We start from the raw sequence: 23,692 nt of genomic DNA, 5'->3' as shown, positions 1-23,692 counted from the left end.
TAGCAAGCGATTTTTAGAACACACACACACACACACACACACACACACACACACACACACACACACACACACACACACATACATACATATATATATATATATATATATATATATATATATATATATATATATATATATATATCCCTGGGGATAGGGGAGAAAGAATACTTCCCACGTATTCCCTGCGTGTCGTAGAAGGCGACTAAAAGGGGAGGGAGCGGGGGGCTGGAAATCCTCCCCTCTCGTTTTATTTTTTTTTTTTCCAAAAGAAGGAACAGAGAATTGGGCCAGGTGAGGGTATTCCCTCAAAGGCCCAGTCCTCTGTTCTTAACGCTACCTCGCTAATGCGGGAAATGGCGAATAGTTTGAAAGAAAAGAAAGAAAAAAATATATATATATATATATATATATATATATATATATATATATATATATATATATATATATTATCCCTGGGGATAGGGGAGAAAGAATATTTCCCACGTATTCCCTGCGTGTCGTAAAGGCGACTAAAAGGGGAGGGAGCGGGGGGCTGGAAATCCTTCCCTCTCGTTTTTTTTTTTTTTTTTTTTTTTCAATTTTCCAAAAGAAGGAACAGAGAATTGGGCCAGGTGAGGGTATTCCCTCAAAGGCCCAGTCCTCTGTTCTTAACGCTACCTCGCTAATGTGGGAAATGGCGAATAGTTTGAAAGAAAAAAGAATATATATATATATATATATATATATATATATATATATATATATATATATATATACATATATATATATATATATATATATTTTTTTTTCCAAAAGAAGGAACAGAGAAGGGGGCCAGGTGAGGATATTCCCTCAGTGGCCCAGTTCTCTGTTCTTAACGCTACCTCGCTAACGCGGGAAATGGCGAATAGTTTGAAAAAAAATATATATATATATATATATATATATATATATATATATATATATATATATATATATATATATTTTTATACTATTCGCCATTTCCCGCATTAGCGAGGTAGCGTTAAGAACAGAGGACTGGGCCTTAGAGGGAATATCCTCACCTGGCCCCCTTCTCTGTTCCTTCTTTTGGAAAAAAAAAAAAAAAAAAAACGAGAGGGGAGGATTTCCAGCCACCCGCTCCCTCCCCTTTTAGTCGCCTTCTACGACACGCAGGGAATACGTGGGAAGTATTCTTTCTCCCCTAACCCCAGGGATAATATATATATATATATATATATATATATATATATATATATATATATATATATATATATATCTGTAATATCTTAGAGCGGAAAAATGACTAAATTTTAGAAATCCTGAACTGCCATGCTGCACACACACTGAAATTCAAATGATCTCTTGGCGGCTTGATGCAGTCGAATCTTTTGAACATTATCCTGACTCCAGCTTATCTAAGGAATGTTTCGCGCTAAGTTACCCTGAGTTGTTCTGTTAAACTCTTTTTCTAGAGGAGACCAGACAACTAGAAGTGACAGGAAGTCAACAGTAGACATGGTCTAGGATATCTGGTTCATATTAGGCTGAAACATTCCGTTTTATTCTATTACTTTTGGAGGCTATTTTGCAAATGGCGTGATGATCAAACAATGGTTTTGTGGGTAGTAGTGTTAAGTTTATGCTGTTTTCTTCAGTGTTTCTAGAGGCAACTAGGTAAGTCAGCTTCCAGAGTGGCCGTTCGACAAACTATTAGCCTAGCCACTTTGTTTCACAAACTGGTATTCTACGCTATGCCTTAAACAATGAATATGTGCTACATGAATCATGGTGTTTGTTACAGCTCCGCTTTAATGACACTTTTGATGAGTTCGTACACTAATCAAATGACCCGAACTTGCAGGGTCATTGCACTAACCCTTCGAGATAAAACAAATTTTATAGAATAATATATATATATATATATATATATATATATATATATATATATATATATATATATATGTATAAGAGGATGGTTGATAGAGCAGAAGAGGGCGTGTTGGAATGGTTTGGGTATATGGAGAGAATGAGTGAGGAAAGATTGACAAAGAGGATATATGTGTCAGAGGTGGAGGGAACAAGAAGGGGGAGACCAAATTGGAGGTGGAAGGATGGAATTGAAAAAAATATTTTGAACGATCAGGGTCTGAGCATACAGGAGGTTGGGAGGCGTGCAAGGAATATAGTGAACTGGAACGATGTGGTATACTGAGGTCGACGTGCTGTCAGTGGACTGAACCAGGGCATGCGAAACGTCTGAGGTATACCATGGAAAGGTCTGTGGTGCCTGGATGTGAATAGGGAGCTGTGGTTCCGGTGCATTATACATGACAGCTAGAGACTGAGTGTGAACGAATGTGGCCTTTTTGTCTGTTTTCCTGGCGCTACCTGAAGCGGGGAGGTAGCGATGCTTTTTGCTGTGGAGCGGGGTGGTGACGAGAGTGGATGAAGGCAAACAAGTATAGATATGCACATGTGTATATATGTATATGTCTGTGCATGCGTGTATATATATATATATATATATATATATATATATATATATATATATATATATATATATATATATATATATATATATATATATGTGTGTGTGTGTGTGTGTGTGTGTGTGTATGTTAATATGTATATGTATGTATATGTGCGTGTAAGGGCGTTCATGTGTATGGAAAGAAAAGATGAAGACGGTGAGTGCTTTCGTTTATTAAATCCTCACTCTGCCTGAGGACGTAATAACCGAAAGTACTCACCGTTTATAGTTTCCCTTTCTAGTGGTAATTGTTAGATATCTCTCTTCATGGCGAAGTGAAAGTTCTGAATGCATATATATATATATATATATATATATATATATATATATATATATATATATATATATATATATATATATTTACATAACTATCTATCTATCTATCTATCTATATATATATATATATATATATATATATATATATATATATATATATATATATATATATATATATATATATATATATATATATTCCTGAAGCAAGATAACCAGTTGATGAGGCATTTTCATATCCCGTTTGACCTGGTGTGCAGACTAGGGTAGCAGGACAGCGGGTGCGTTGTGAGTTAGGTCAGCCCCCCCAGCTCAGCCTGGCCTAGCTCACACACACAGCCCGCCATGATGGATGATGTCTTTCTCGCTACTACCCAGATTATCTTTATTATCATAGATATTCATCAACACTTTATTAGCCTAATGACGTATGTTCATGTAGTGTTCAGCTGTTCCTTGTGATCTTCTGTACTGCATCTCCTCACTCCTGGCTTCCTCCTTCCCGTACATATTGGAATAGCAGTACCGAGCACCCCTAGCTAGACCCTTGCCATCCTAATATACCCTAATCGTTCCATTCATTTCTGCAATATTCGTGGTCTCTGGTAACCTTTCACCTGTGGGTCACCATATGGCTAGTACTTTTCCTGGCGTCTTCCTTCTTGTGGAGACCTAACCTAACCGTCTTAGAATGTTTTCATTGTTCTTTTTCATGTCAACAATGACGTTCTTCTTACGATTCCGCTCCGGAGATCTTCGCTTATTCCAACCTCGCCGACTTTGAATATCAATATTTTGACATCGTCGGGGTTAAGATTTGTCTTCCAATGACCATTTTCTTCCTCTATTTCGCTATTTATTACTGTAACTTTATACGCTTTTCATCGTCGTATCCTGACACGAAGGTCCTTTATTTATCTCTCACCGTCCATTGCAGGAGATGGTTGTTTCTCTCACTGAAATGGTGGTGGAGGGAGAGGCCCTGGTGTCGGTACGTCGCCTGCCTGATCCTGTCGGTACGTCGCCTGCCTGACCCTCCCGGGATCACTGTGTTCGTCGACGTCATGCGTCTCTCCGTCGTCCGTCATCCGTCCGTCATCTGTCCGTTGTCACACCTCAACAATGTTCTTGAAGTATTACTAGGTTGTGTCCTTAGAATCTAAACAAGTTTTTGGATTATGACATCTCCAGTTTGGATTCTGTTTGAGGCAGACGCGTTTTATAAATAGGTTTAATCACGAACGTCACCTGGCTCAGAACTTGAAGAAAATTCCACCCTTGGCCATGAAACGTAATACAAATGTTTTTTTTTTTTTTTTTTTCATATTTTCCAAACTGTTTTTCAACCCATTTTCATTTTGTTCATAATAACTGCTGCACTGCAGGCGACCCGTGTTCTGTGGAACACCCATCCAGTTTTCTATTATTAAGATCTTAAGTGAATTATCAACCAACCAAATCATATTCCAGACTGTCACTATTATTCTTCCAACATTCTGGATCTATTCTTCACTTCCAGTCTTTCACGGCAGAGCAACATAAGTTCGTCCTCGATTGGTTCATTTTATCACACTGTCTTAATCAAATGTCACCTTTTCCAGTCTGTGGTTCATTCGTTCTTGTTTTGAAAGGATTCGGTCAAGGGCCCCTCGCGTATGGAACCTGGAAAAAGTCTCTCTCCTTCGTCTCGTCTTCATCTTTCATCCTCGATTGAAATTACAACAGTCGTATCATATTCTTGATTCAAAACATTCCTTTAATCAACGGAAGTGTGGCAACGTTCCTTCTTCTTCCTCTGATAAGGTTTTCCTGATCCTTACTAAGACAAGAGTACCCCTAACTTCCGTCCTGCTGCCTCTCCGCTTTCCCATTCCGTCGGCATTATAGTCGTGCTTCCTGATGACACAGGAATTTATTCTAGTTTTAGTTTTTTCCTCGAACTCCACTTTTGATGACTCCAGCATTCTCGAGCCCTTGGCCTACCTCCTCCCAGTAAAATAATTTACCTTCCTGTTATCTCTGGTCTTCCAGTCAGAGAGCAGTTGCCTCTCTGGACACCAGCAAGGCGTGCGGGCCTGGCGGTAATCCTTCTCGTAATTTAAACGTATTCTCTTCGAAGTTGTGCCGGTGCTTGTTTGTCTATTCAACTTCAGCTTGATTACCAAAACTTTTTCTTCTTGGATACGTCCATTGGTGCAACATTTTTAAAGAAGGGCCCTTCTAACCCTTCCAATTATAGTCTTCCTCTGACTTATGTAATTTTCAAAGTCTTCAGAGCTCTCCCTACCCCGTATTTTCTCAAGCATTATGAATTTCAGAGTATGTATGACCAGCACGACTTGTGCAAGACAAGATCCACCGGTATTAACCTTTTATATCATGTTAATATTTAGTTATCCTCTCTGAGAGGCTCTGGAGAATCATATGATGCAATTCCTGATATATCGAAAGCTTTTCTTCTTGTGATTTTCCTCCCTCACTCTGGCCTCCCTAACTCTGTCCTTTCACATCTATTTTCCGCTCTTACTTGTCTCCGTAGCTGTTGATGGATCCAACTGTCCTTGTTTCCTGTTCAGCAACGATGTCCCTCAGGATTTCATCCCGTTTCCTATGTTTTTCTTCCCCTTTATCAACAAGTTTCTTTCTTCAACAGATAACAGAATGAACTCATACACTGACCCGCCAAACACTCTGCATCTTTCCCATCCACTCCATCTTCTCTTGGTCGAGCTACGTCTCGTCTCGTCATAACTGCCTCCTCTGTGTACTCACATTGCAGCATCTTACTGGGTCAGTCGCAGTTTCTTCCAGTTTCCCTTTCTAAATTCCTTCACAGCATCACTCTGACGGCTCTGTAGCTCTACCACCCAGCACGGTAAACATTCTTCGAATCATCCAAACGTCTAATCCATCTTGGAAGCCCTACGTTATATGGATAACTGAGTCTGCCTCTAAGAAGGTGGGACTTTTCTCCAGATGCCATCGATTCTTTTTTTCTAAACAGCTTCTGTTCTTTTTTCGCATCCTGTTTGCCCCCACCATTAGCTAAACATATACTGGTGCCAACATAGGCCATCATAGTTACCAACTTTGTGTCCACTCTGTCTGTGTCGTTCTTCCTTCCTGCCTTACCTTTCTGTGTGTCCCTGTTCCTCCATGCCTCATCTTTCTCTCGGTAGTCCTCCCTACTTTACCTTTCCGTGCCACGATTCCTCCATACCTCATTTCTTTTCCCTTATCGTACTGTCTCCTCCCCACACCGTTTTGTAACCTCCTACCCTGCCACGTCGTCCATGATGTGCCCTCTCCCCCGTCCCCAGGGCTGAGCCGTCAACGGGGACGCACAGGGCCTCCCGCCCCGAGGGTTTGTAGGGCGAAGAGGACGATGGGCGCACGGGCCAGTGCAACAGCACCAGAGATAACCTTACTGAGGCTGAGGAGGGGGCGAACTACCTCTCCAGCAAAGCCTCTCGTCCTTCGCCAGCCGTGCCCTCGTCGTGCCCGTCAAGTGTCTGCGCCTTCAGCGTCTGCCCATACTCCCACGTCAATCCCTCCACACAGGAACTTGAGGCATTATGCCGGCGAAAGAAAAGTTTGGTGAAGAGACAAAGTAGGCAAGCGCGGGATGGGCGTCTCAGTGCATCGGCGAAGCTTCCGGTCTCTGGCCCGATACTTGTTCCTGTTTCCACTTTGTTTAGTTCGGCGCTCGTTACATGCTGAGGATCCCTAGGGACGAAAACTGATGAAATATGAGTGGTCAGTGTGAGAAGAGTGAGTGGCACCGCCCAGATCATTGCTGCTGGGTCAACCCCATGATGCCATGGCTGACCACAACCTACATAACTATTGCAATAATTCTCTATATTTTTTAATGAGTGATTTACGGCAGCTTGATCATCGCTGAGGCAGGAAGACCCTCTTATGATGCCCCACGGGTAGATTTACTGAACATTTGGTGGACGAAATGCCTCGTCAGGTCACAGGTCATGTGGCGAAAAGGCGGAACAGTAACTGTGGTGAGGGCTGTTGGCGGGTGGCACAAGGCGGGTAGGCCAGCCAGGTCCCGACCAACGCACCGTGTACACCTCCGCCGTCAGTAGCGCTCCTGATCCTCGCCAACACCACAACCTGTAAACGCCAGTCTCTGTGTCGAGGTTAACATCCTGGCGTTGTGTGTCACAGTAGCAACACCAGCACCAGTGGATTGTGTGTAGGTCGAGGGAGACCAAGTCTCCCTAACGGTCCTCAACATGGTGGCATTCTTCACCTGGAGGAGGACCTCCTCTCTCTTCCTGGCCATCTTGCCTCTCGTGCTGCTTCTTGTGGCTTCATCACACGGGGGCAAGTCTAAGGAATATCTCAGAAGTAACTACAGCCCACAGGACCAGTGAGTAAAGTGCACTACTTATAAAACGACCTTCTCTCCTCCGTAACAAGGTTCCGTCACAAAGTCATGCCGCAAAATGTTAAACACATAAAAAAGATAAAGAGAACACAATGTGACGTTCCCGTAGGCCAGCAGATCACGAACCAGATAATATCGAAGAGTTCAAACCAAGAAGAATTCCCGAATGTATTTGTTTGATATATGAAAATCTTATTTCTAACCTCTCTACTTAGTATTCTAGTTTAAAACTATTGAGATTAATATGGGCCTGACAAGGATAGACTCCTTGAGTTACATTCACTTCACCTTCACACTACCCATCTATACCACACCCGTAACTGAAACTCTTACTCAACATGGTTTCTATTTGTTCCAATGTTCACGTTTTCAAACTGGATGTCAAGCCTTCAAGGGGTTTACACAGACTTTAGAAATATGTTCCACTAGAAACAAAGGACATCACATGACTCGACCAGTGCAAACGCAATATCTCCAATGTTTAAAACAATATCAGTGTGTTTATCTTTAGTTTGCTTGAGAGAATGCGTTGCGGTTCCTTAGCCAAAACCACTTAAAAATAGATTTACTAATCCTTCCATGTCCCTCACTCATCACGCCCCTTGTCCATATCTCTGGGATCACATCTCGCGAAAAAGTAGCTCTCGTCTGCTTCATTTAAGTGAAGAATTCAGTCCAAGATCCAGGAATTCTTACTCCTCTTTCCAGTGTTTAAACCTTATCTGTAAACTAGACTAACCAAGCCAGGTTTCGTTTAGAAGATCTGATGACATACGCACCAAACACCTAAGGTATGGTGCCTCCTGCTGGAGCAGATTTTCCAAGTTCAGTCATTATACTCCTGAACACGACGGCTTGACTCCTGTGGCATGAAGGCAAGACCTTTGCCTTATCCCTTAAGAGTTGGGTCATAGCTCATGCCACCATACCCTCGTCTCATTTTCATACAACAGATGTGGAGACAATACAGTCAAGCGTGTGATTACCAGAACTGACGACCAGTAGCAGGGGATGATGGGGGAGCCACTGTGTGGTTATCAGATATTTTGTTCTGTCCATGGATGAAGATGAAGTCCGAACTCCTACACTGGTGTATATGAAGAGGTGTGAGGTGCATTTCAGCGATGCAGAAGTCATTTAGACTCATGAAATTCTTGCCTTCAGCCTCAGCACACACACACACACACACACACACACACGCACTTATTCGCGCTGGAGATTTTGTTCTTCCAGCGTCGCACTTCAGCAGAACGCAGCGCTCAGTCCCCTGGTGTGTGTGTGTCGGGGGAAACAATACAGGAAAGACAGAACACGGCATTCAAACTGTCGTTAACTTGGTGAGAGAGTTGCTGGCCTTGCTCGCACCACCTGGGTGTGGGGACATCACGCATCCCTCACACCACAGCATAGAAGACCCTCAAGTTAGCAACACAGACTTCTGTCCATCCTGCAAGCTAGACAACAGACAGGTGACACGTCAAGGCAAGCAGGACAACTTTGAGTGCATGGCGTACAGTGTGAGCCAAAATGGTTCTCCAGAAGACAGATCCTCATCTCCAAGGCATGTGGAAAAGGATGTTTCGCTTCAGTAAGGTGTGTGTTGGATCATGGCTACATAAGCATGATGCCCCGTGAAGCCTCGACCGTGCGGGAGGTAGGTATCTTCAAAACACAAGAGGTGGTGGGATGAGAGCAGCGAAGGAGTCTCCCAACTCACCTGACACCGCGGCATTAAAACGAATCACACGTAGTTCACAGTAAAGGTGTTGGTATCGTTTCAATGTCAAGACTTGGTATCAAGTGCAACATTAGACTTGAAGGTACTAGAAGCAATATCCACTGCCATTCCGGAATCAAATTTATGCATTTATGGAGAATATTCAAGTCTTACGAAGACAACTGAGAGAGTTATGGTTAAAAGTCTGACTGATGGCTTCAGCCATACCTCTGTGTGTTGGCCTCAGTCTTACCACTGTATGATGGTCTCAGCCATACCACTGCGTGACAGTCTCAGCCATACCACCGTTTGACAGTTTCAGCCATACCACTGTGTGATGGTCTCAGCCATACCACTGTGTGATAGTCTCAGCTATAACACTGAGATAGTCTCAGCCAAACCTCTGTGTGATGGTCTCAGCCATACCACTGTGTGATAGTCTCAGCCATACCACTGTGTGATGGTCTCAGCCATACCACATGTGATGGTCTCAGCCATACCACTGTGTGATAGTCTCAGCCATACCACTGTGTGATGGTCTCAGCCATATCACTGTGTTATGGTCTCAGCCATAACACCGTGTGATGGTCTCAGCCATACCACTGTGTGATGGTCTCAGCCATACCACTGTGTGATAGTCCCAGCCATATCACTGTTCGATGGTCTCAGCCATACCACCGTCTGATGGTCTCAGACATACCATTGTGTGATATCTTCAGCCATACCACTGTGTGATGGTCTCAGCTATATCACTGTGTGATGGCTGGTGGTGATTTATGATATTCTCAAAGATCCCACCATCATGTGTGTTCTGAAGGATGCCACCATCATGTGTGTTCTGAAGGATGCCACCATCATGTGTGTTCTGAAGGATGCCACCATCATGTGTGTTCTGAAGGATGCCACCATCATGTGTGTTCTGAAGGATGCCACCATCATGTGTGTTCTGAAGGATGCCACCATAGTGTGTGTTCAGAAGGATGCCACCATCATGTGTGTTCTGAAGGATGCCACCATAGTGTGTGTTCTGAAGGATGCCACCATAGTGTGTGTTCTGAAGGATGCCACCATAGTGTGTGTTCTGAAGGATGCCACCATCATGTGTGTTCTGAAGGATGCCACCATAGTGTGTGTTCTGAAGGATGCCACCATAGTGTGTGTTCTGAAGGATGCCACCATAGTGTGTGTTCTGAAGGATGCCACCATCATGTGTGTTCTGAAGGATGCCACCATCATGTGTGTTCTGAAGGATGCCACCATAGTGTGTGTTCAGAAGGATGCCACCATAGTGTGTGTTCTGAAGGATGCCACCATAGTGTATGTTCTGAAGGATGCCACCATAGTGTGTGTTCTGAAGGATGCCACCATAGTGTGTGTTCTGAAGGATGCCACCATAGTGTGTGTTCTGAAGGATGCCACCATAGTGTGTGTTCTGAAGGATGCCATCATAGTGTGTGTTCTGAAGGATGCCACCATAGTGTGTGTTCTGAAGGATGCCACCATCATGTGTGTTCTGAAGGATGCCACCATAGTGTGTGTTCTGAAGGATGCCACCATCATGTGTGTTCTGAAGGATGCCACCATCATGTGTGTTCTGAAGGATGCCACCATAGTGTGTGTTCTGAAGGATGCCACCATCATGTGTGTTCTGAAGGATGCCACCATAGTGTGTGTTCTGAAGGATGCCACCATCATGTGTGTTCTGAAGGATGCCACCATAGTGTGTGTTCTGAAGGATGCCACCATCATGTGTGTGTTCTGAAGGATGCCACCATAGTGTGTGTTCTGAAGGATGCCACCATAGTGTGTGTTCTGAAGGATGCCACCATCAGTGTGTGTTCTGAAGGATGCCACCATCATGTGTGTTCTGAAGGATGCCACCATAGTGTGTGTTCTGAAGGATGCCACCATAGTGTGTGTTCTGAAGGATGCCACCATAGTGTGTGTTCTGAAGGATGCCACCATAGTGTGTGTTCTGAAGGATGCCACCATAGTGTGTGTTCTGAAGGATGCCACCATAGTGTGTGTTCTGAAGGATGCCACCATAGTGTGTGTTCTGAAGGATGCCACCATAGTGTGTGTTCTGAAGGATGCCACCATAGTGTGTGTTCTGAAGGATGCCACCATAGTGTGTGTTCTGAAGGATGCCACCATAGTGTGTGTTCTGAAGGATGCCACCATAGTGTGTGTTCTGAAGGATGCCACCATCATGTGTGTTCTGAAGGATGCCACCATAGTGTGTGTTCTGAAGGATGCCACCATCATGTGTGTTCTGAAGGATGCCACCATAGTGTGTGTTCTGAAGGATGCCACCATAGTGTGTGTTCTGAAGGATGCCACCATCATGTGTGTTCTGAAGGATGCCACCATCATGTGTGTTCTGAAGGATGCCACCATAGTGTGTGTTCTGAAGGATGCCACCATCATGTGTGTTCTGAAGGATGCCACCATCATGTGTGTGTTCTGAAGGATGCCACCATAGTGTGTGTTCTGAAGGATGCCACCATAGTGTGTGTTCTGAAGGATGCCACCATCATGTGTGTTCTGAAGGATGCCACCATAGTGTGTGTTCTGAAGGATGCCACCATAGTGTGTGTTCTGAAGGATGCCACCATAGTGTGTGTTCTGAAGGATGCCACCATCATGTGTGTTCTGAAGGATGCCACCATCAGTGTGTGTTCTGAAGGATGCCACCATAGTGTGTGTTCTGAAGGATGCCACCATAGTGTGTGTTCTGAAGGATGCCACCATCATGTGTGTTCTGAAGGATGCCACCATAGTGTGTGTTCTGAAGGATGCCACCATAGTGTGTGTTCTGAAGGATGCCACCATCATGTGTGTTCTGAAGGATGCCACCATAGTGTGTGTTCTGAAGGATGCCACCATAGTGTGTGTTCTGAAGGATGCCACCATCAGTGTGTGTTCTGAAGGATGCCACCATAGTGTGTGTTCTGAAGGATGCCACCATCATGTGTGTTCTGAAGGATGCCACCATAGTGTGTGTTCTGAAGGATGCCACCATAGTGTGTGTTCTGAAGGATGCCACCATCATGTGTGTTCTGAAGGATGCCACCATAGTGTGTGTTCTGAAGGATGCCACCATAGTGTGTGTTCTGAAGGATGCCACCATAGTGTGTGTTCTGAAGATGCCACCATCATGTGTGTTCTGAAGGATGCCACCATCAGTGTTGTTCTGAAGGATGCCACCATAGTGTGTGTTCTGAAGGATGCCACCATCATGTGTGTTCTGAAGGATGCCACCATCATGTGTGTTCTGAAGGATGCCACCATCATGTGTGTTCTGAAGGATGCCACCATAGTGTGTGTTCTGAAGGATGCCACCATAGTGTGTGTTCTGAAGGATGCCACCATCATGTGTGTTCTGAAGGATGCCACCATAGTGTGTGTTCTGAAGGATGCCACCATCATGTGTGTTCTGAAGGATGCCACCATAGTGTGTGTTCTGAAGGATGCCACCATAGTGTGTGTTCTGAAGGATGCCACCATCATGTGTGTGTTCTGAAGGATGCCACCATCATGTGTGTTCTGATGGATGCCACCATAGTGTGTGTTCTGAAGGATGCCACCATCATGTGTATTCTGAAGGATGCCACCATCATGTGTGTGTTCTGAAGGATGCCACCATCATGTGTGTTCTGAAGGATGCCACCATCATGTGTGTGTTCTGAAGGATGCCACCATCATGTGTGTTCTGAAGGATGCCATCATAGTGTGTGTTCTGAAGGATGCCACCATAGTGTGTGTTCTGAAGGATGCCACCATCATGTGTGTTCTGAAGGATGCCACCATAGTGTGTGTTCTGAAGGATGCCACCATCATGTGTGTTCTGAAGGATGCCACCATCATGTGTGTTCTGAAGGATGCCACCATAGTGTGTGTTCTGAAGGATGCCACCATAGTGTGTGTTCTGAAGGATGCCACCATAGTGTATGTTCTGAAGGATGCCACCATAGTGTGTGTTCTGAAGGATGCCACCATCATGTGTGTTCTGAAGGATGCCACCATCATGTGTGTTCTGAAGGATGCCACCATAGTGTGTGTTCTGAAGGATGCCACCATCATGTGTGTGTTCTGAAGGATGCCACCATCACGTGTGTTCTGAAGGATGCCACCATAGTGTGTGTTCTGAAGGATGCCACCATCACGTGTGTTCTGAAGGATGCTTCCATAGTGTGTGTTCTGAAGGATCCTACCATCATTGTGCTCTAAGACTGTATTGTCACATCCGACAGCGTTACTAACATCGACATGACGAGGAACAGCGTTACGAACATCAACCAAACCACAGTCGATAACGTTACTAATATCAAGACCAAGCGTCGTAGCGCGGTGCTCAAGGGTCGTAACGCGTTGCTCAAGGGTCGTACGGTGATGCTCGAGGGTCGTATCGCAGTGTTCAAGGGTCGTAACGCGTTGCTCAAGGGTCGTGCGGTGGTGCTCGAGGGTCGTATCGCAGTGTTTAAGGGTCGTAACGCGGTGTTCATGGGTCGTAACGCGTTGCTCAAGGGTCGTACGGTGGTGCTCGAGGGTCGTATCGCAGTGTTTAAGGGTCGTAACGCGGTGCTCAAGGGTCGTAACGCGGTGCTCAAGGGTCGTGCGGTGGTGCTCGAGGGTCGTAACATGGTGCTTCGGGATGTGCGTGGTGCTGGGGCTATCTCCGAGGCACAGGTGGTGAGGCAGTTGTAATCTGGCCAGAGGCGCTTGTGGGCTATACCATCCGCCCAGGTGCCACACGTTGCCTTATCGTACATAGAACTTGCTCAACGGGAATTCCACTCCTTATCCCCTTCTCCACCCCACCCTACCAAGCAACGGCTGCACAGTCAACCAAAAATATCCAGCGATATTGATGAAACATACCGTAAATCATTTGATATTCACTGAGGGTTTTTATTCACCAAGTCATCACACTTACCTATATGCTCCTGTATTGTTACTATATCTCTTAGAGTAGCAGGAACGTTAGTCGCTGCTGAGCACAACACCCGCTCTCTCTCTCTCTCTCAGTGGAATAACATCGGTGCTCTGTACTTCATCTTTGCTCTCCGGCAAAGATGAAAAGACGGAGTGTGCACCAATGTCATGTTCGCCGGTCACACTTAACACCATGCGACGTTATTTTGTGGGTCTGCGTGAGGAAACACCTGTTTCAAAATGGCTAAACGGTTCGATGGACTGGAGGAAAGAAATATCTATATCCCACTAGTGTCCCTTGAAGGCATTTTGTGGTCAGCAGTGACTAACATACCTGTAACCTGCAACATGGAATTAGTTAAGGATCATGTAGGAAAAGCTACGAAGAAGTACTTTCACACTGTAACATGAGTGGACGAAGAGGTAATCTGATTGACGAAATTGTGAATGTGAACATCGTACACAAGTTTCAAATGTTGCATGGGAATAAAGACAGTTCAAGACATAGGACTTCCACGAGTGTAGAACTCCTTCTCCGTATATTACAAATAAGGGATGACAGGCATATGTGCATACGTGCATGTACTACCTGGCGTAAGCTAGGGTGTGTATATTTAGTGTTAAGACATGATATATGTAAAAGGCTAAGAACAGGGGCTGCTGCAGTGTAAAATCCTGAAGCAGTAATGACAGAAACCAGTTGGGAGATGAGACCGCTGTTATTATTGACTTTCGTTCCAATATTGTACGAATAAGTGCTCTCATTCACTCATATATAAGTATGTGTTTACAATACACATTCATACCTACACACACACACACACACATGCACTCCTACTACAGTCCTACAGGCCTATGTTGCTGTTTCCCTGATAACTTAATTGTGACATGCAATGCCCCGTCCTGAAGAATGCAACATGTGAGGTGTTCCTCTTCCGCAGGCCACACCGTAACTACTACCCGGCCGCATCCTTCGACAGGTTCAGACGAAACTACCGCATGGACGACGAGTAAGTTGCTTGTTATAATCCCAGTGCCAACGATACATATATATATATATATATATATATATATATATATATATATATATATATATATATATATATATATATATATATATATATATATATATGCAAGAGTTTTGGAGAGAGGGGCAAATATGCAGTGTGTTGGGGATGAGAGGGCCTGGGAAGTGATGATACGGTTTCGGTGGCTGATCCGAGTGAGAAACTGCAGAAGTTGGTGACTAAGTTTGGAAAAGATTGTGAAAGGAGAAAGTTGAGAGTAAATGTGAATAAGAGCAAGGTTATTAGGTTCAGTGGGGTTGAGGGACAAGCTAATTGGGATGTAAGTTTGAATGGAGAAAAATTGGAGGAAGTGAAGTGTTTCAGATATCTGGGAGTGGCCTTAGCAGCAAATGGAACCATGGAAGCTGAACTGAGTTACAGAGTGACGGAGGGGGCGAAGGTTCTGTTACCGATGAGGAATGTATGGAAGAAGAGAACGTTATCTCAGAGAGCAAAAATGGGGCGTTTGAAGGAATAGTGATTCCAACAATGAAATATGGTTGCGAGACATGGGCAATAGATAGGGTTGTGCGGAGCAGGGTGGATGTGTTGGAAATGAGATGTTTGAGGGCAATATGTGGTGTGAGGTGGTTTGATCGAGTAAGCAATGAAGGGATGAGAGAGATGTGTGGAAATAAAGAGTATAGTTGAGCGAGCAGAAGAGGGTGTGTTGAAATGGTTTGGACATATGGAGAGTATGAGTGAGGAAAGATTGACAAAGAGGATATATGTGTCAGAGGTGGAGGGAAAATGGAGACGCGGGAGACCAAATTGGAGGTGAAAGGATGGAGTGAAAAAGATTTTGAGCGATCGGGGCCTAAACATAGACGGTGAGAGACGTGCAAGGAACAGTGTGAATTGGAACGATGTGGTATACCGGGGTCGACGTACTGTCAATGGACTGAACCAGGGTATGTGAAACGTCTGGGGTAAACCATGGAAAGGTATGTTGGGTCTGAATGTGGATAGGGAGCTGCGGTTTCGGTGCATTACACATGACAGCTAGAGACTGCGTGTGAACGAATGTGGCATTTTTGTCTGTTTTCCTGTCAATACCTCGCTGAAGCAGTGGGTAGCGAAGCTGTTTCCTGTGGGGCGGGGTAGCGCCAGGAATGGATGAAGGCAAACAAGTATGAATATGAAAATGTGTATCTCTGAAACACTTCATTTCCTCCAATTTTTCTCCATTCAAATTTGTATCCCGATTAACTTGTCCCTCAACCCTTCTGAACCTAATAACCTTCCTTTTATTCACATTTACACTCAACTTTTTCCTTTCACACACTTTTCCAAAGTTAGTCATCAACTTCTGCAGTTTCTCACTCGAATCAGCCACCAGTGCTGTATCATCGGCGAACAACAGCTGACTCACTTCCCTGGCCCTCTCATTCCCAGTTGACTGCATACTCTCCCCTCTCTCCAAAACTCTTGCATTTACGTCCTTAACCACCCCATCCATAAACAAACCAAACAACCACGGGGATATCACACATCCCTGCCGCAGACCAACACTGGTAAACCAATCACTCTCCTCTCTTCCTACTCGTACACATGCCTTACATCCCTGGTTAAGCCTTTTCACTGCTTCTAGCAGGTTACCTGTAACACCATATATTCTTCAAACCTTCTACAAAGCATCTTTATCAACCTTATCATATGTCCTCTCCAGATCGATAAATGCTACATACAAATCCATCTGTTTTTCCAATTATTTCTCGCATACATTCTTCAAAGCAAACACCTGATCCACGCAACCTCTACCACTTCTGAAACCACACTGTTCTGTACATGCCTTCATCCTCTCAATCAATACCCTTCCATATGATTTCCCAAAAATACTCAACAAACTTATGCCTCTGTAGTTTGGACACTCACCTTTATCCTCTTTGCCTTTGTACAATGGCACTATGCATGCATTCCGCCAATCCTCAGGCACTTCACCATGATCTATACATACACTGAATATTCTTCCCAACCAATCCACAACACAGTCATCCCCTTTCTTAATAAATTCTACTGCAATACCTTCCAAACCCTCCGCCTTGCCAGATTTCATCTTCTGCAAAACTTTCACTAACTCTTCTCTCTTAACCAACCCATTTTCCCTAACCCTCTCACTTCGCACACCACCCCGACCAAAACACCCTACATCTGCCACTCTATCATCACACACATTCAACAAACCTTCAAAATAGTCAATCCATCTCCTTTCACTTTATCACTACCTGTTATTACTTCCTCACTTGCTCCCTTCACCGATGTTCCCAATTGCCTTAAGCACGTTATTTACCTCCTTCCAAAACATCATTTCATTCTTCCTAAATTTTAATGACACTCTCTCACCCCAACTCTCATCTTCCCTCTTTTTCAACCTTTGCACCTTCCTCTTGACCTCCTACCGTTTTTTATTCTATACATCTCCCAGTCATAAGCATTTCCTACTTCTAAGTAATCATCCAATCACTACCTTTCTAATCTGCCCACCTCCCACCTTTCTCATGCCACATGCATCTTTTGCACATGCCATCACTGCTTCCCATTCCTCACCCACTCCCCTCAAGTCATTTGTTCTCACCTTTTGCCATTCTGCACTTAACCTCTCTTGGTACTTTCTCACACAAGTCTCCTTTCCAAGCTCACTTACTCTCACCACTCTCTTCTCCCCAACATTTTCTCTTCTTTTCTGAAAACCTCTACAAATCACCATCTTCACCTTCACAAGATGGTGATCAGACATCCCTCCAGCTGCCCCTTTCAGCACATTAGCATCCAAAAATCTCTCTTTTACCCGCCTATCGGTTAACACGTAGTCCAATAATGACCTTTGACCATCTCTCCTATTCAAATACATACTTATGTATATCTCTCTTTTTAAACCAAGTATTCCCAATCACCAGTCCTTTTTTCAGCACACAAATCCACAAGCTCTTCACCATCACCATTCCCAACACTGAATACCCCATGTACAACAATTATACCCTCAATTGCTACATTACTCACCTTCGCATTTAAATCACCCATCACTAATATCCGATCTCGTGCACCAAAACTGCTGATATACTCACTCAGCTGCTCCCATAACACTTGCCTTTCATGATCTTTCTTCTCATGACCAGGTGCATAAGCACCAATAATAACCCATCTCTCTCCATCCATTTCCAGTTTTACCCACTAAGTCTAGACTTTACTTTCTTACATTCTATCACACACTCCCATAATTCCTGCTTCAGGAGTAGTGCTACTCCTTCCTTAGCCCTTGTACTCTCACCAACCCCTGACTTTACTCCCAAGACTTCCAAACTATTCCTTCCTTTACCCTTGAGCTTCATTTCACTTAGAGCCAGAACATCAAGGTTTCTTTCCTCAAGCATTTTCATCTTGGTTACATCCAGACACATTCAAACACCCCAATCTGAGCCTTCTAGGAGGATGAGCACTTCCCTCTTGACCCCTTGTTTTGTTTCCCCTTTTAGAAAGTGTGTGTGTATGTATGTATGTGTGTGTGTGTGTGTGTGTGTGTGTGTGTGTGTGTGTGTGTGTGTGTGTGTGTGTTAGGTATACTGGATATGTTAGTTATACTGGATGCGTTTGGTGTACTATATGTGCTTGCTATACTGGATGTATCAGCTGTGCTGGATGTATTAGCTGTATTGGGTGTGTTAGCTGCACTGAATGTATCAGCCGTACGGATGTATCATTTGTACAAAGATGTATTAGCAATATTGGATGTCTCAGCTGTACTGGATGTATCAGCTGTACTGAGTGTGGAAGCTGTACTGGATGTATCAGCTGTACTGAGTGTGGAAGCTGTTTTGGATGTATCAGCTGTACTGAGTGTGGAAGCTGTTTTGGATGTATAGCTGTACTGAGTGTGGAAGCTGTTTTGGATGTATTAGCTGTACGAGATATATTAGCTGTACTGAGTGAGCTGGTTCCATAGGGAGTGCTAGTTGTATCTAATGTTCTAGTTGTCTTGGATATCCAGTATTAAATGTTTTGGATATGCTAAGTGTTTCGTGTATGTATTAGCTGTACTGGGTTCACTAAATGTACTGGACATGATAGATATACTTACTGGAGACACTAACTGCACTAGATGTATTGGGTTTGGTAGCTGTACATTATTCTTATAAGTCATTTCCACCGGAAAGCGTCAGTAAAATGCTCTGTTCCTGTTTGAAAATTAATTACAATTTTTTTTTGTTTCCCTCGTAGGCCATCGCAGTTCGGAGGCTTCCAGGGATTCCCAGGCTCTTCCTCTGGTATAACGCTCAGGACAGGGCAGGCCTTCAATGCCAGGAAAGGGGGATCCAGGAGCTTTAGTAGCTTGAGAGGAACCCCTGTGTCTTTCCCTGGTCCTGGGGGAGGTCCAGATTCTTTCCTGGAAGCGGCTACAACTGAGAGAGGCGAAACGGACGAAGAGCTGCAGGCTTTCCAGTTTACCGGCAGTGCAAACCTCGGAGGTTCCAGGTCAGGCTCTGGAAGGGGCCGCAAGGGTGGCGCGAGTGTCAGTAGCCCTAAAGGGGGAAGCATAAAGTCATCACCATCGTCATCCTCATTTGGTTTCCCCGAAGGTTCGTCCAGCTTCGGAGGTCGAGACTCGGCTCCCGGGTATTCGTTCAGTGGATCACCTGGCCTCGATTTTAGCGGACTGCCTGGTCCAGACTTCAGTGGGCCTGGAACTTCACCCTTTGGCAGGTCATTAGGACTAGACTTAGGTGGGCCTGTAATACCTTCTTTCAGCGGGGCTCAAAGTCCAGAATTTGGCTCTCCTGGCGATGCATTCAGCGGATCAGTAGGTGGAACTTTCGGGTCCTCCAGCACTGGATTTGGTGGATCTTCTAATTCCTTCTTTCCCAGCGTGTCCGGTGGGTCTCAGGCAAGCAGACCTGTTCCCGGCAGCACCAGCAACACCTTCCCTTCCTACCTGACACGTTTCGGAGGTTCTAACGCGAATCCATTTGGCTCTTCACCGATCCAGTTTCCTCCCACAAGAACCAAATTCTCATCCAGTGGCATCTTCCCGCAACCTGGTGAGGGAGGTGCAGTGCCGTATCCACCAACTAACGCCTTCGGTGGCTCCGACAACTTCCCTCACCCAATAAACGAGAACTTGGCCAAAATACTTCTCGGCGGCTTAGAAACCACTACGACTAAGTGAGTATCCCCAAGTGGTGTCCAGATGAGTTCATGGGAGGAAGGAGTGTGATCAGAATCGACTAAAACTAAAGTGTTTATTGTTGGATCTATCATTCAGAACGAAGAGATAATGATAACTTTACTGGAATGAGAGGATTTTTCAGACATGGTCTTCACAATCTTTCTTAACTACGTATCCCTGAAATTTAAGAACAGTACCTTGTTGTATGACCTGAAGTTTTGTTGCACCTTGTGACTCTCTCTCTCTCTCTCTCTCTCTCTCTCTCTCTCTCTCTCTCTCTCTCTCTCTCTCTCTCTCTCTCTCCATTGGAATAAATGCCATACTGAAGGGCTAAACAGGTACTGATCCAACAGTGATAGGGTCTGAGAGTTAATTTCTAAGTTTATAGCTAATGAAGGAAGACAACCAGGCTGTATTGGCTGTAGACATTATCATAAAACATTGAATTATCTAGTCAACACATGGAAGAGAAGAATTAGGGAAGGTGATGGGAAATATATGGTGGTGTTGAATCTGTAAACCTCACATGCGACACCAAGAACCAGGAAATGCTGGTCCTTTAAACGTTGTCTACGAAACCCTGATATTCAAGCCAGTGAATGCAATGCATCAGACAACATAATAGAGGTGAGGACTACATACCCTTCATATATGACGTCAGACGACGAAGGAGGAAATTACGACAGGCAGGCGAACGTGAGGCAGGCGAACACACTATCTCGAACGTCAGTAGTGATACACTGGAATGAAACAGTTGAATGCTAGTTATGAATAGGATTAAGGATGAGTCATGGTCTCGTTTCTATGTTTTGCCTAAAGTAATAACAAATGATACAAGGATCGTGTACAGAGACCTTTTAAAAAATATGAGAACTGTTCTACAGGATTGACAATGTGCACACTGTGTGTGGCATCAGATACAAGCAGAGTGAGCGGTGAGCGCTACAGTCTGGGTGTCCACGACTCTTGGTGATTTCTTGTCATAGGTACTTGTAGGTAGGTAGGTAGGTAGGTAAGTATTCATAGGTAGGTAGCCACTCGTACGCAGTTAGGTAGATAGGCACGAGCACGTAGTTAGGTAGGTACTTGTAGGTAGGTATTCGTAAGCAGGGAAGTAGGTTTTCATGGATGGGTAGACACTCGTAGGTAGGAAGGTACTCAGACTCTCTCCTTTCTCTGTGAATGTATTCCCTCTCTCTTTACTTATGTCTCTCACTCTCCTATTCCCTCTCGTCCCATCTCTCACCCCGTCACACTTTCTATTGACACCAGCTCCACCCTCCTCTCACTCACCACCCTCTTCCTGGGAACCTCTCTTTATCTCTCTCTTCCTTTCTTTCCTCTCTCACTCTCCTGCTCTTCCTCCCCTCTCCCATCTCCTCTCCTTCCCTCATTTTCACATAGCCTCCTTATTTTCCTTTAGTCTCGTCTCCTAACTTGCTGAGCCGCCTTCTCTCTCTCTCTCTCTCTCTCTCTCTCTCTCTCTCTCTCTCTCTCTCTCTCTCTCTCTCTCTCTCTCTTACTGCTCTGTTCTCCAACGTTCACTCTCACTTTCTCTCTCCTCCTGTGTCTACTGCCCGCGAATCCCCCTCACTTTCGAAGGTCTTTTGCCCTCAACTCCCTCACCTATATCTGGTGCATCATGACCTTCTATTGATTATGTCTGCTACCCAGGACCCTCCACTACCCACCGTGTCTGCTGCCGTTGACCCTTCCAAGTACCTGTGTCTGCTTTCCATGACCCACCACTTTCTGTGTCTGCTGCAGATGATCCATCACTATCTCTGTCTGCTCTCCATGACCCACCACTCTCTGTGTCTGCTGCATATGATCCATCACTATCTCTGTCTGCTCTCCATGACCCACCACTCTCTGTGTCTGCTGCACATAACCCACCACTATCTGTGTCTGCTGCACATAACCCACTACTATCTGTGTCTGCTGCACATAACCCACCATTATTTACGTCTGCTGCCCATGACCGTGTCTAATACCCATTCAGGCCCCCCCTGCGCGTGACGTCAGCAGAAGATCGCAACAAAGTGTTCAGCGGAGGACTGGAGGAGGAGGAGGAAGAAGAGGAGGAGGAGTTGGAGGAGTTGGTGGAGGACGAGGAAGACCCTGAGCTGTCTATGGAGCCAGCCCGCAAGGGAGGCTCCAAGAAGCAGCCGGAGACCAAGCGAGGTGGGTACAACCAGTGGCTCTTCTCACCACTCCGCCTCCACCACCAGCAGCAGGGCTAAGTTCCTGCTGACCTTTGCTCTGGTTCAGTCATAATGGGGCTTACGGTTCAGTCAGTGGGGGTTAGCAGGTCACTACTGTAGGTGTCAGGTGGGGTTAGTCAGCAAGGGTGACTATCATAGTCAGTTGGCTGTGGAGGTTACAACGATCAGGTGTAGTGATGACCATGTGTGGGTCACAGAGACCCAGTGATTGGAGAGTCAGTGTGGCTCACAAATGAGGTGATTCGTTAATGATTGGTCGTTAATGAAGGTCGTGGTAGTAAGTGGTCGTTGCAATGGATGTCATGGTGGTTAGGCTCCTGATGGGTGAGTGAGTGTGACTAAGGTCATGATGGGTGACTGAGTGTGACTAAGGTCATGATGGGTGACTGAGTGTGACTAAGAGAAATACAGTAAGATTTGGGTGTAGTTACCAATGATCCATCATCACGGTGTGTTGGTTCCTTGCCCTACATAACAACCCTCGTAGCACTGAGCTACCAAAGTAAGCCTGTGTATATGTATGTAAACATGTGAACGATAGATTCCTCAGCATTTTTCCTTAACGTTCTATGATCAAGTAATGTTAGTAGAGGAACATTAAAAAAAAAGTATGACTAATCATTGCTTGATATTACCTTAAAACTACGAATCATTCTGAACTCAAAACATCATTAGTTGAGAAATATTAAGGAAATAGTTTCAACATTCTTGAAGGCAACGTAACTCATTGCTTAAATCAAAATGCTCTGGTAATTGTGGTTATCGCTTCATCTACGAGGAAAACATCATCACTACATCAAAGAAATGTCGTTTCAACTTGTTACCTTCCTGAGACACAGTGGGATATCAAATTATACCATCTGTTGCTCAACATTATCGGAAATACATTCCATTTTCTAACATGACCGTAAACTCGAGATTGGCTTTCCAACATCGTTGGCATCTTAATCCTGGGAAAAAAAAGACTCTTCAAGGCCTAATACTCTGCTAACACCATTGCCGAGGCAAATACACTTTGACACTTGGCACTGATGATCCTTAAAGACAATGACTGTATCATGAATGACAAAGATACACCAATATACCTTAATGTATTCCCGTGTAGGATTTTGCTTCCAAAAGCCACAGGAAAGCAAGCACTCCTCTCAGCAGAACTCGGGTAAACATACTAGGAACTGTGCACAAACTAGGTTTGTTCGTGCGTTCGAAGGAACATTCATTTGGGAAATACGATTCCCGTAAGTCACCATAATCTTTGAGGAGTTGGCAATGGCTGCACGCACGCCATCTCACGGCTGAGCGGGTCACTTAAGAGCAAAGGAAAACGTACAAGTAGGGCAAACCCAACCAATCTCTGAGTGACAGCATTAAAAAAAAAAGAAGTGTCTGTCTTTGAG

The 23,692-nt window shown here is 44.6% G+C and overlaps 1 protein-coding gene across 1 annotated transcript in view; it reads left to right on the top strand.

Moving 5' to 3' along the window:
* Positions 1-6,834: 6,834 nt before the first annotated feature.
* Positions 6,835-23,692, top strand: part of LOC139755520 (uncharacterized) — a 135,742-nt gene continuing 118,884 nt past the window's right edge. Inside the window, exons 1-4 of the mRNA XM_071673908.1 lie at positions 6,835-7,172; positions 14,784-14,852; positions 19,125-20,066; positions 22,073-22,254. Of these exons, the coding sequence (XP_071530009.1) occupies positions 7,036-7,172; positions 14,784-14,852; positions 19,125-20,066; positions 22,073-22,254 (1,330 nt within the window). The 5' untranslated portion in view covers positions 6,835-7,035. The remainder of the gene's footprint in view (positions 7,173-14,783; positions 14,853-19,124; positions 20,067-22,072; positions 22,255-23,692) is intronic.

The sequence above is a fragment of the Panulirus ornatus genome, chromosome 19, assembly GCF_036320965.1.
Source record: "Panulirus ornatus isolate Po-2019 chromosome 19, ASM3632096v1, whole genome shotgun sequence".
Classification (NCBI taxonomy): domain Eukaryota; kingdom Metazoa; phylum Arthropoda; class Malacostraca; order Decapoda; family Palinuridae; genus Panulirus; species Panulirus ornatus.
Note: the sequence above shows the minus strand (reverse complement) of the source record. Positions and strands in the feature narration are given on the sequence as shown.